Raw genomic sequence first — 14,344 nt, 5'->3', positions numbered from 1 at the left:
CATTTTACTCTACTGCATGTAAGTCATCATAATATAATTACATTATTAAGCATGTTTTATGATAATACGTTATTCGGAGTGGCTAACTGCACATCACGTGTTATTCCTTAAGCAATTGCATTACACAATAAAACTTACATTCATGATAACACGAGGTCTCACAATAAAGTGCAAATGTGAATTAAATAAAAAAAATGATAAAATTCGTGTGTTCATGATCTTAGCTAAAAAATGTAATTATAAGTATTGAATGCTACTTTTTGTAACTTTTTCGCACATTTTTAGAATGAAGCGCTTTTCCGCGCTTCATACAAAATGTACTTCGGTCAACGCTTTTACACCCCAATAAAGTTCCAAAAAGAAGCATTCAATTCTTAAATGTCACACAAAATTCATTTGAGCATGTTGAGCTAAAAAGGAAGTTTAGACTCTATAATGCTAAGATCAAACAACGATATCTTTATTTTTATTTGATCCTAGCATTTTAAAATCTGAACTAAGTGGTCGATTTTTGTCTGTTTAAGCTTAACTGGCCCAATGTGCTATGCGAGCTATGACGCATGGGTCTAATGTCAAAAATAAAAGAAAACGAAAATTTGTTTTTTACTCAAGTACATCATTGGAGTTTAGGCGCGGATTAGAACGGAGGCGCCCATTAAAACCAGAAAAATGTAAATCTCAGGAACCTTGAAAGTTCTCCCCCTTTCCAATAAACACCAACGCGCCTACAGTAGAATTGTAACGTTTATGGATCATCGTAAATCCCCGTTTTCTATTTTTAGATAGAATCTATATCAGAAGGTTTGTACGTTCACTTTCGCGGGGATCGTTTTTCTCGTGCTTGAGGCTCAATGTCCAAACTAGAAAATTCAAACCTCGTCTGAACAAAATTTCTTTAGATTTGGGAAAACTTTCGTACTGGTAAGTTGTACTTAATTTTATTTTATTCGTTTTCAATGTTTGACTTTTATATATCTATTTCTTAACATTTGATATATGTTTTGGTTTTAGAGTAAAACATTTCTAATTCATAATTTACGTTTACAAAAAATAGAAGGAATTGTTCAATAGCTATATATTTCATGATTTTGGGTTTATAAAAAGAGATGGGGTACATTTTGGTAGCGATATTGTATCTGTGTTCTTAATGTTATTCTAGGGGGGTCCGGGGGTTGGAACCCCCTTTTTTGGGACAATCAATGCATTTGAATGGGGACATGTAGTTGGCACCCCCTTTTGTCCTGGGTTAGAAATCCCCCTTTTTTAAATGTCTGGATCCGCCCCTGGTTCTCCAAGTGTTGCATCATTTCATATAGAACAGTCAACACAGTGGGTTTCCTTTTCTGGGAAAAAAATGTTGATTATATAGGAAATCGCTGAAGCATGACTGGAGCGGCCCCCTCTTAGGCAGTCAGTGGGCCCCCACTTACAAACATTTCTGGATCTGCCTCTGAATATAACAATTAAAACTGAAGCAGGAGTTATCTGGACAAACCACGTTGGACGGACGAACAATGATAAAACAGATTGTCCTATATTTTGTAGCCGGGGAAAAAGGGGGGGGGGTCAAAACGAATGAGTGATAAAAAAAATCAACCAGTACTTGACGCTGTTGTCACACAATATCTGGGTTACTAAGATTCTCTAATCCTTTCTCCAACTTCTACAATTCGAAGGACGAATTTTTCTAAAGACATAATATTAACCTAATCGCCCATATGTTTTCCCCAGCTGCTTTCATCATCGTTTATGCATCTGTGCAATGTCTTGTTTAATAAATTATTGTATAATCAATTCTTTATTTTTCAGTTTTTCGTAAAAGGACACTGACACTGAGAAAAAAACTTTTAAAAAGAATTAACATATAGTTTTTGTCTATTTGTTTCCTTTTTTACGTAAAAAAAAAAAGAGTACTTTTAAAATTTATCAACACGTGTTTATTGCAACAAACCAGGGAATATATATTATAGATTTTAATTGTAATCGAAAAGTAGATACTTCTAACCACTATTATATTTCTATCATCGACATTGAATAGACAAATAATCAGTTTCATATATTTCTTGACCGATGTTAAAAAGAACAACTCAATTTCAAACCGTGCTCAATATTTGATGAAAGAAAATCGAGAAAAAATATTGCAAACGTCGAATAGTGACTACACGTACAATTTAAATGGAATGCGGGATGCGAATGGAAGGCATTGCGCGAAAGGATTTTCTAAGATTTACGTTTTTATTGTTATTGATTCTCATAACGATTCAGATGGCATTCAATTTGTCCGTTCAACAGGCATTTTTCACACTTATGTCAAAATGGGTACAAGTATCGGACCAGTTGTACTCGAGTTCGTCTCTTCTAGCACAATTGCAACCATCAATATTAAGGATAACAAAGAATTCTTCAAGTGCTGCATCATTTCATATAGAACAGTCAACACAGTCAACACAGTCAACACAGTCAGTGATACAATCAGATAACAACGTGACCTATGTGTGCAGTAAGAATGTAATAAATGTGACGGATGAAGATTGTTTGCCGTTGTGTCCAGTAATTTCAGATAAACTAGGTAAGCCAAATTAAGGTTCCACTAAAGTCAAAATATAGGACACTTTATAAACATCCAAACTTTGCCTGTATTTTTCAACCTATAATGAATAAAGTCATAAACTATGAGAACATATGTTCATTTAAACATACTTTACATATACACACTGTGTAAATTGTAAATAAACTTGAAATTGTTATGTTGTGGCCAAACCGGTTCTTGGGGTGAACACTAAATTTTCAAAAAAATCTGCAGGCCTGCAAGACGACTTAATTTGCTTAAAATTGGTATGGACGAATACTATTACATGTAATGCAGGGCAAGCGCATGTTGATTTTTTATAAAATGTATTGATTTTCGAGTTTCAGTTAATTTCATGTATCTAAGTGAACGAATATCGAAGGTACAATACAGAAATTGGACAAATATGCCATTAAAACATATGTATGTGACAAATTAGCATGAGCTTGCCCTGCATTATATGTAACAGTATTCGTCCATACCAATTTTAAGCAAATTAAGTCGTCTTGCAGGCCTGCAGATTTTTTTGAAAATTTAGTGTTCAACCCAAGAACCGGTTTGGCCACAACATAACAATTTCAAGTTTATTTACAATTTACACAGTGTGTATATGTAAAGTATGTTTAAAATGAACATATGTTCTCATAGTTTATGACTTTATTCATTATAGGTTCAAAAATACAGGCAAAGTTTAGATGTTAATGAAGTGTCCTATATTTTGACTTTAGTGGAACCTTAAAGCATTAAAGAAAAGTCAGGTAACCTACTAAGTATTTTGAATGATAATCTCCTTCTTCTTGCACTTACAATAGTTGTCTTTTATGTTTTCTGGTCTGCAAGTCCGTTCGTTCGTCCGTCCGTCTGTCCTGCTTCGGGTTAAAAGTTTTGGTCAACGTAGTTTTTGATGAAATTAAAGTCCAATCAACTTCAACCTAGTACACACGCTCCCTATGATATGATCTTTCTAAATGAAATGTCAAATTAAAGTTTTACCCCAATTTTACGGTCCATTGGGCATCCGTGTACTATGGACACATTCTTGTTTCAATATATTCTTTAACGTCATTCGTTCCATTGTATCGTTAGCGTCACACCATGGAAGTGCTATTTTGAAATACAGTAAATGGTATTTTAACAATGTTTTTTCCTGATAATTGTTATGTGGGGTATCCCATCCAACTCTCAAAATAGATATGTCCATTTTCAAAGTATCAACAGGATATTTACCATACATTCCTATCGTCAATATGTTCCCAATCATTTTTATTTGTTATATCTGAGCCGTATGGACATAATTTCAAATTTAATGGAAGTTGAAAAGTCAAGTTTGCAAGATAAATTGTTTAACAAGAATTAAAAAAAAAACATGGCGTAAAACAGTAAGTGAAATATGGATTTGTTTTATCTGTGTGCAAGTTTATGCGGTTGTATACGCCCGTTTCTTGACGTATTATTATGGTACATCATTGTCAGTCCATCTGTCCGTTCGTCCGTTTGTTGTAACATGTCGGACAATAACTCCAAAACGCTCTAACCAATTTGCATGCAACTTTGGTGTTGTTTATATCTATTGATACATGTCATGTTTTTTTTATGTAATTGTCATATAGGAAAATTAAAGTAAAAAAAAATCTCTCAAAACATTGACCAGACAAGTTTTTACGCCTGTCCCAAGTCGGGAGCCTCGGGTCGTTGTTACTCTTGTATGTTTAATTTTTGGTTAATTTAGTTGTTTCGGAGTTTAGTGGGACGATAATTTTCGCTGAACTAGTACCCATTGTTAAGGGGCCATCTGAAGCCTGCGTCCGGATGCGGGATTTCCTTGCTGAGTTAAAGACCCATTGGTGGCCTGGGGCTGTTTTCTACTCTTTGGTCAGGTCGTTGTCTCTTTGACACATTCCCCGTTTCCATTCTCAATTGTATTTAAAGTCTCCGAAAAACCATTCCAAAGCACACTATTATAACTTTTCGAAGAGTTATCCACCGCAACGTCGATACCAAATGGACATGCCATTGTTATCAAGGTGACGGACAAATAATCTGCTGTTATCATGTCATGATCAATTCATGAATTGAAATATTTTGATACTTGCCACTGGAGGTTAAATAGTCTAAAGAGTTTATTCTAATTCTTACATGACTCTCTTTTTTTTTAGTATGCAACAAGCTTGTCCATGACTTAAATCGCATCCAGGGCAAAATTGAGAAACTATTTATTTTCATTTTTCCATATTTAACTGATAAATGGACTTTTTTTTTTTACATTTAACAAATAAATACAATCCTAGGTTAAAGTTTGTCACACATTTAAAATCAATTAATCAAATCTTCATAGAATTTTTATGAAACTTTTTATCATTGAAAGATAACGTCTAAAGGAAACTTTTGAAAACATATTTTTTTTCATTTCAAGTATTATTTTGACAGATGGACTTACAATTAAGATTAAAAACAGACAGTCTCGGATTAAACTTTTTTGACATGATAAATTTGTAAACCTTCATGAATTTTTATTCAACTCGGACAAAAGCTAATCCTCAAAACCATGAATTAGCATCTAAAGAAAAAGTTTTTACTGATAAATGGACCTACTATTCGGTATGTCGGACTTTGCTCATTTTTGAAGACCGTATGGTGACCTATAGGTGTTAATTTCTGTGTCATTTGGAGACAATATCAATCATACCACATCTTTTTTACATTTACTTTTTTTTAAGTCAACATTACAATTTGACACTGACAACAGCAATCTGAGGTCTATATTGTCCTACTGTTTTGACTTTGGTTTTGAGAAATAATATGCTAATCCATACATGTCCTAAGTCAGGAGCCTCATTGGCGGAACCAGGGGGACCGGGGTTGGAACCCCCCCTTTTTTTGGCCAATCAATGCATTTGAATGGGGACATATAGTTTGATCCCCCTTTGTCCTGGGTTGGGACCGCCCTCCCCTTTTCAAAATGGCTGGATCCGCCCCTGAGCTTGTAGTTTAGTGCATGGTTGTCTTTTGTTGATGTGGTTCATGAGTGTTTCTCGTTTTTCGTTTTTTATATAAATTAGACCGTTGGTTTTCCGTTTAAATTTGTTTTACACTAGTCATTTTCGGGCCCATTAAAGCTTGTTGTTCGGAGTGAGCCAGGACTCCTTGTAGAAGGCCGTATATTTTGACCTATAATTATTTACTTTTACACATTGGACTTTGATGGAGTGTTGTTTCAATGGCACTCATACCACATCTTCTTATTTCTATAATATTACTTATGCGTTTCTTTTCTTTTTCAGTTGGCGCTTTAGCAACTTATTCCGACTCCCCAACTTACTCTGACTTGGATAGACTGTATCCCTGGGTTCAGGATGGAGGAAGGGGAAAGCCGTCCGACTGTTACCCGCGCCATCGTGTTGCCATCATCATTCCATACAGAAACAGAGATAGTCAACTCCGGACATTTTTATATAATATCCATCCAATACTTTATAGACAAGAGTTGGATTATGGAATATATGTCGTAGAACAGGTATGCAAATACGGTCCAGGCACGGATCCAGTCATTTTTAAACAGTGTGGTCCCGATCCAGGATAAAAGGGGGTTTCAACTGTATGTCCCCATTCAAATGCATTGATTGTAAAAAAAAAAGGGGGGGGTCCGCCACTGTGGAGTTCAAACCACCCGGAAACCGATAAAACGGGGGTTGAACAAGGGGATTAATTGATTGATTGTTGGTTGCTTGACGTCCAGTGGCAAATATGTCATGCATACTCTGCTCAAGAACAAAAAAACAATATGTATACATTCGATAGGTTCTGTAATATTATAGAAGCGTCCGGGATTAAGGTCGGTGAAATTTAGACTGCCACGGGAAAGAAGGGTTTTGTATTAAATAGTGACAGAAATTAAGTATTGCAATAGGTCACCTACATACACCTCGAGGAGTTGTTGCACGGTTTCTTAAAGTGTGCACGCTCTTTAAACGAGGCATAGGATTTATTGTCCCCATTCAGACCAGACGTGGCTGCACAGCCAAACTTTCCACTTTGGCGAGAGTTTTACTGCCGGTCGGAGGAGGACCAGTGGTGACCATACTTCTAGATCTATTCCCCAGTCACACTGAGGGCAGAACAGGAGGAAACCTGCCTTGTAATCTGGTATGCACTGTTGATAATAAACCTGACCAAGACATGAACGAAATCAATAGTTTGTACCACAAATTTTCCATAATTGGCCTGTTTGATTCACTGATCGGATCATCATGATACAAAGATCAAATTAATGGAACAAAATTTTCTACAGAAACTGTACTTTTTTCATTTATCAAACTGATAAACAAAATAACTAGTCTACCAAGAAAAAAAAACCCATGCTTTGTATTGTACTAATGGGATTTAAAAAAAAAGCGAATTTATTTTTTTGATAATAAAAAAAAAATGTGTGGACTTTAACGGTGTTTTTGTGGACTTTACACTGACTGGATATTTATGGAATAGTAAGTTTACTGTCCCCTTGGATACAACTATTGTACCTCAGGAGACAATACTATTCTACTCATACCCTGTCTGATTGTCAATAAGTATATAATATTGCAACTTTTAGCGATTATTATACAATTTACTTTAACGCATTCTAATGATTTGTTGCACGCAAAATATCGATAGTTTTAGAAATGTTAACCCATATCGTACATGTCTCACGTTTCAGAATGGAAGTTCTGTATTTAACCGTGCCATGCTGATGAATATTGGGTATGCAGAAGCAATGAAGATACACGACTATCAATGTTTTGCCTTCCATGATATCGACTTGATTCCAGAAAACGACAAAAATATTTACAACTGTCCAAAACAACCGAGACATATGTCAGTTGCAATAGATAAATTCAAATACCGGTAAGAATAATAATGTATATTACTGTACAGTTATATGGGCTTAACAACTATAGGTCATCGTACGGCCTTCAACAATGATAAACAAGTAATTGTTTATCAAGCTTTAGTTGCAAATGTTATATTATTTTGTTTGCACATGTCTATCTTTGTTACTTTTTTGCTCGCATGTGTTCAGCGAGTTAAATTGTAGGCATCCCGATTTCCCGAATTAAAAAATGGCCAATCCTGACGTCCCATGTTTAGAGGTTCCGAATTTTACTTTTCTTCTTGGCTTTTTGTCAAACCATTATAATCGGTTATAATATGTGATTATGAATGTAATTTATCTTTTAGATTACCCTACAATTCAATATTTGGAGGCGTATCATCTTTAACAAAAGAACAGTTCCAAAAAGTCAACGGGTTTCCGAACAGATATTTCGGCTGGGGAGGTGAGGACGATGATATGTGGAAAAGGTAAGTGTTCAGCATTCCGATGTGCACGCACGTGCGTGTTGGCGTATAGGGAGTATCGCGCCTGCATGTAAGGAGCATGCGTTAGATAGGTATATTCACATCAATACGGCATCCGTTTTCCCGTTTTTGTTTGGAATTGTTTTATGACGGTCTATCTAAATAATGTTTTTTTTTTTTTTTTGGTAAACAAGCAAAGGACTGGCAATGTGATTTTTCAGAGGGAGGACTTTTGACCAGCCAACATGAACGGTTGAGGCGGTTGTCGTATAGAGGTCAAATATGTCAATTTCGAATTGCAACACATGAGAGTCATAATAAATGAATTAGTTACAACATGTGCATCATTTAAGAGTTTGGAAGTGTTTTTAATAAGTTACTGAAATATATTAAATGCATGCCAATTTGATAAAATTCATTATTCTGCAGTAGTCAATATACAATGTACATGTGCAAACAAATTTTATTGGATTTAGAGCATGGGTTTATTCACAAAGCGAAAGAAGCACGTCATATTAGAATACATTTTTAGGAATAAAAGTTCCGTCACTGGAGTAAACAGTATATATTCCTAACGGAATAAATGGTATAAAACATTTGTTCCAACAGGAATAGATATGACATTGTTTATAACAGTTTCCATCGAAACTTCTGTTAGGCGGAACAAGTATACGTTGACAGTGGAATCTAAACCGTTTTTGTTTTGATTTATCTGACGGGACAACTAATGTAAGAAAACTATCGCACTTTTTTTAACAAGCACTAACAAATAAACGGAGTAAATAAATTACATGTCTTAAAAAAAATAGTTAGAAAAAAGTTTACCGAAATCAGTAAAGGCAAAAACGCAAGTGATTTAGATATTTATTTTAGGATCTTTCCATGGGTAAAAATTGACACTCACAAAAAGAAAATTTAACTCTTAATAAACATATTGACTTTTCCAATGTTTTACTCTCTTTTTTTTTTTTTTTTACCCCAATACGATTTATATGCAGAGTAATATTTTGAATGGACACTACAAATTTAAATCATTTACAACATAATAAGCTATAAAAAAAAGTGCAAGGTTTTTTTTAGAAAAGCTATTACTTGTTGTAAAGATTAGCTGAACGGTAAAAGAGACAACTCAATATTTTATATAATTATTTAATTTTGTTTTTTAGAATTCACAATGCTGGATATAAAGTGATCCGATATGCCCGGGAAATAGCTCGTTATAAGATGATTAAACATGGCACCGAAACGGGAAATAAAGCTAATCCTATAAGGTAACTACGAATCTCTAAAATTAAATGAAATGTTTATTATGGAAATTCTAATATTTATATGAGACAATATCTGAAAAAGTCTAATTTCCATGTCCCATTTTTCTCCAGCAATTATTTTTTTTATTCAGGCATGTTTTTTGGAAAATTTTAAGTTTTAGTATTAATTAGAATATACCATGCAACAACTGCACACAATTAAACATTCTTTTTAGTATTTCTTCTAATAAAATATTATGATTTAAATGGTCAACCCTCCCCCTCCCAAAAAAATCATGTTGTCCCCTGTTATTTTCTGAAAATTAAATCATTCTTTTCTGAAAATTAAATCATTCAAAGAATTATATCTAAATTAAGTAAACTGCCTTCCGATTTTCACAAATCTGATAATTATATATAAAACTTCACCATTACTGGTCTGATTTTGTTATAACTAAAGCATGTAAGAATTTAAAAAAAAATGTTATGGTCTTTTAAATGTGGTCACCAGGGGTAATTTCCCTCAGGACTGTTACCGCTGTTTTTTTTCCACCTGCAAACACGTTTGAAAGACCGTAGATTTATTTCTTGTAATGCAACGTGAAGAGCATCATTTACTGAATGTATGACTCCATATGTTAAGGTGAATAGCAGCCAGTTTGAAAAATCTGACCTCCCCAAAGATCAGAATTTAAGTGAGCTTTTCTCATCATTTGGAGTCCGTCGTCCGTTGTCGTCTTTTAACTTTTACAAAAAATATTCTCCTCTGTAACTAATGGGCCAAATTAAACAAAACTTAGCCACAATCATCATTAGGGTATCTTGTTTAAAAAATGTGTCCGGTGACCCGGCCAACCAACTAAGATGGCCGACATGGCTAAAAATAGAACATAGGGGTAAAATGTAGATTTTGGCTTATAACTCTGAAACCAAAGCATTGAGAGCAAATCTGTGAATAATCAAATTGTTTATCAAGTCAAGATCTATCTGCCCTGAAATTTTCAGATGAATCGGACAACCGGTTGTTGGGTTGCTGCCCCTGAATTGGTAATTTTAAGGAGATTTTGCCGTTTTTGGTTATTATCTTGAATATTATTATAGATAGAGATAAACTGTAATCAGCAATAATGTTCATTAAAGTAAGATCTACAAATAAGTCAACATGACCAGAATGGTCAATTTGACCCCTTAAGGAGTTATTGCCCTTTAAAGTAATTTTTTTACCAATTTTTGTAATCTTCTACAAAATTTTCTCCTCTGAAACTACTGGGCCAAATTTATTCAATCTTAGCCACAATCATTATAAGTGTTTCTAGTTTAAAAAATGTGTGCGATGACCCGGCCAACCAATCAAGATGGCTGCCATTGCTAAAAATAGAACATAGGGGTAAAATGTAGATTTTGGCTTATAACTCTATTACCAAAGCATTTAGAGCAAATCTGACAAGTGGTTACATTGTTTATCAAGTCAATATCTGACTGACCTGAAATTTTCTGATGAATTGGACGACTGGTTGTTGGGTTGCTGCCCCCCCATTGGTAATTTTTAAAGAAATTTTGCCATTTGTGGTTATTATCTTAAATACTATTATAGATAGAGATAAACTGTAAACAGCAATAATGTTAAGCAAAGTAAGATCTACAAATAAGTCAACATGACCAAAATGGTCAGTTGACCCCTTAAGGAGTTATTGCTCTTTACAGTAAATTTTTAACAATTTTCATTAATTTAGTAAATTTTTGTAAATTTTTACAAAATATTTTCCTCTGTAACGAAAGGGCCAAGTTTATTATAGATAGAGAAAATTGTAAGTAGCAAGAATGTTCAGTAAAGTAAGATCTACAAACACATCACCATCATCAAAACACAATTTTGTCATGAATCCATCTGTGTAATTTTTTTAATATGCACATAGATCAGGTGAGCGACACAGAGCCTCTAGTAAAAGAAATTCTTCTGTTTTTTGTTATTATCTTGAATATTATTATAGACAGAGATAAACTGTAAACAGCAATAATGTTCAGCAAAGTAAGATCTACAAATAAGTCAACATGACCAAAATGGTCAGTTGACCCCTTAAGTAGTTAATGCCCTTTACAGTAATTTTTTTAAAATTTTCATAAATTTTGTAATTTTTGACAAAATATTTTCCTCTGTTACTAATTGGCCAAGTTCATTATAGATAGAGATAATTGTAAGTAGTAAGAATGTTCAGTAAAGTAAGATCTACAAACACATCACCATCACCAAAACACAATTCTGTCATTAATCCATCTGTGTCTTCTGTTTAATATGCACATAGACCAAGGTGAGCGACACAGGCTCTTAAGAGCCTCTAGTTATAGTATCTTATCAAATTGATATGTAGATGGAAGTAAACTTCTACACAATTCGAGTAAATGAACAAAAAGTACTGTGTAATTCCTTTCTGTTACGTTCTGTCATGTTACCTGATAAAAAGTAACAGCATAACCATAATCAGTAACAGGAAGGATGTTCAAGACAATTTCACTGATGAATTAAAAAGTTAATGTACTATATGCCAACCATTTCATTAAATATAAGTTATCACCATATCAAATAAATTTCAAAATAATATACAGTATATTGAATGAAAAAAATGGTTTTTTGCTTTTGATAACAGCAGAGAACATTGTGCAATTCTAGTATAGTAGATAGTAACAGAAAGGAATTTATTTTAGAATTACCTAAGCAGATTTGTCATCTTGCAAATACAGTTTCAAAGGATAAATGACATTGTTTGCTGTTATCTTCCAACTGTGACCAATCTGAAATGATGTATTTTTCTTAAACTATAAAATAAAGCATATTTTTGAGAAAAAAATCCTTTGTTACCAACTCTGTCCTGTTACCGTTGTCCTGTTACTTAAGATTCTTTCATGTTACTGACATATCTGACTATATTTTAGTATATATTTAAACCTTTTGTATTGCAAATACTAAAATATTGCAGGGTATACTAGTAAACCACAGAAAGTGTCTTAAACTTATTCCTTATTCCCATTAGAAACTTTTTAAAATTTATTCACTTTGGAAACAGGAAAGAACTGGATTTTTTTTGTACCATTTTAAAATTGCCATTGTTACCACATTTAAGAATAGTTTGAATTACAGACAACAGTTCCTAGATCCTCAATGTGTGTTCTTTGATTTGTGCTATTAAAATACGGGGTCTAAAGACATTTTTTTTTGTTTTCTTATTGCAAAAAATTAGACTTTTTCAGATATTGTCTCATACAGATTATAACATGTCATTTTTCATATCAAACACCAAATCCGCCCTAGGTCATGTCATCAGCCCGAGTGCCGACAGACTCCAGGATTTTGACCATGGGCTGATAAGGGGTCTGATATGATATACTTCAGCAGAAGACATACAGACTTAAACTATTTTAAAACTTTGAAAAAATGCATTTGTTGTAATAATTGTTTTGCATTTTTTAATGATATATTTTCCTGGTTCTTAATTTTTTATCCATGTTTGTTATGTTTTACACAAAAAAAAACGTATCATTGAGGCGAATTTTCCGGTATTTACCGAATGACCTCGAAATGTCATGCGATAACGTTACAGAAAAGCATGCGATAATATAACAGGAAGCAGTTGATATAAAATGGAAGCAGTTGATATAAACCGGAAGCAGTAGATAACGAAAGTCATATCACACGGCTAAAGCAATTCTTCAAATTTAATGAATAAATACATGTACAAATAAGTCGTATCATGGGGTACAATTATACCATTATTTTCTTGTGAGTCTATGATAAATTTGTATAGCAAATTATTATATATGTTTCTGATTTATGTGACCAGTCAATTTTACTGTGCAAATTTCTAGTTGGTAAGGTCAAAATTATCGTGGTTAAAATGTCCTCCTGCTGCTAAAGTGATAGTTACTCTTATATATTAATTCAAACCAAGTGGTTTAGTTTAAACAGCATTTTTTTTATTTTTATGTACTTTCACTTCCTAATTGTTTAAACTATCTATCATCTTTGATTCTTGATTGCAGGTTTAAAATGCTGAGAGAAAGTAAAAAATATTTTAAAACTGATGGCATTAATAGCCTAAAGTATAAAGTATTAAAGATTGACTTTAATCATCTCTACACACGAGTCGTTGTTGACATAGATGAAAAAGAAGTTATGGCGGTATGTTCAAATGTTTTTATTTTTATTCTTGTTTTCGATTGAAAAAAATTGAGAAAAAGTATCATGGCAATAAACCTATTTGCATATATGACGGTTACCATATTTTAAATTAAGAGTCTTTGATTCTGACAATTGAGATTAGATAAATAGATTTTAGAGTGTAATTAGATTATGCGAACTATAAATATTAATAAAACTAATTATTATTTTAGGGAATAAAAAAAGTCATAACACGATCCGTCAGTGAAGAACACTCTTAGATACCATTCAAGTGAAAAAAAATTACAGGGAGACAATTCATTTGACAATGCATTAATAATGCATTATGGGTATTTTGGAGCATTGAAACAGTATGATAGCATGAATTTGGATGACAGAAGATGGATTATTTAATCAACCCATTACAGCAAAACCTCATTAACACTGTTTCACAAGAAAGAAAAGTAAACGTCCTTGTTATAATGAAGCTACGTTAGAGATGGAGTGATTAAATAATTGTTTTTGTGTGTGTGTGTGTTTTATTTTGTGTTTTTTTTTTAATATTAAATCGTTACGAAATGAATATAGATAGTTTATTTGAGTAATTTGTATTTATGCATTGTTTAACAGGTCGAGTACAATAAATTATACTTATAGGAAAGCACATAAATTATCATATAAATTACAATTTAATTGTTTATAAAGAGCATTATGTTTTACTTTACTGGCCCAATGAAACCAATACATCCGCTCCTTGTGAGCCTATTTAATGAAAATTAAAAAAAACCTTCTTAGGGCTCCATTTACTTACTTCTGATGGTGTTGATGGGTTGAGCATATAAATCACCTAGCATTTTCCCGACAAAATCCTTAACAGGAAAAATTCTTTACAAATAGTTCAAAAATTAGTTTCTATGTGTACTGACAATAATTTTTAATTTCCATATTGGCCAAATTTTTGAAGCGATAAGTCCAAATTTGTTCACAAAACAGCGGGTTTATCTTTTTTATTTTTTAAATCTACGTGACTTTTTCATAGCA

The 14,344-nt window shown here is 33.1% G+C and overlaps 1 protein-coding gene across 3 annotated transcripts; it reads left to right on the top strand.

The window, feature by feature from the left end:
• The first annotated feature begins 797 nt into the window (after nt 1-797).
• LOC143054201 (beta-1,4-N-acetylgalactosaminyltransferase bre-4-like) lies at nt 798-14,007 on the top strand. 3 transcript variants are annotated; one of them, XM_076227129.1, is made up of 8 exons: nt 798-921; nt 1,810-2,569; nt 5,851-6,083; nt 7,263-7,450; nt 7,784-7,906; nt 9,070-9,174; nt 13,186-13,324; nt 13,537-14,007. In XM_076227129.1, exons 2-8 carry the CDS (start codon nt 2,176-2,178, stop codon nt 13,582-13,584), a joined length of 1,230 nt encoding a protein of 409 aa, XP_076083244.1. In that variant the 5' UTR covers nt 798-921; nt 1,810-2,175; the 3' UTR covers nt 13,585-14,007. The 3 variants fall into 3 exon arrangements, with proteins under 3 accessions (XP_076083244.1, XP_076083246.1, XP_076083245.1); XM_076227130.1 differs by having other exon boundaries at nt 829-921; nt 2,293-2,569; XM_076227131.1 differs by lacking the exon at nt 13,186-13,324.
• The last annotated feature ends 337 nt before the right edge of the window (nt 14,008-14,344 follow it).

This window comes from Mytilus galloprovincialis, chromosome 12 (assembly GCF_965363235.1).
Source record: "Mytilus galloprovincialis chromosome 12, xbMytGall1.hap1.1, whole genome shotgun sequence".
NCBI lineage: Eukaryota > Metazoa > Mollusca > Bivalvia > Mytilida > Mytilidae > Mytilus > Mytilus galloprovincialis.
Note: the sequence above shows the minus strand (reverse complement) of the source record. Positions and strands in the feature narration are given on the sequence as shown.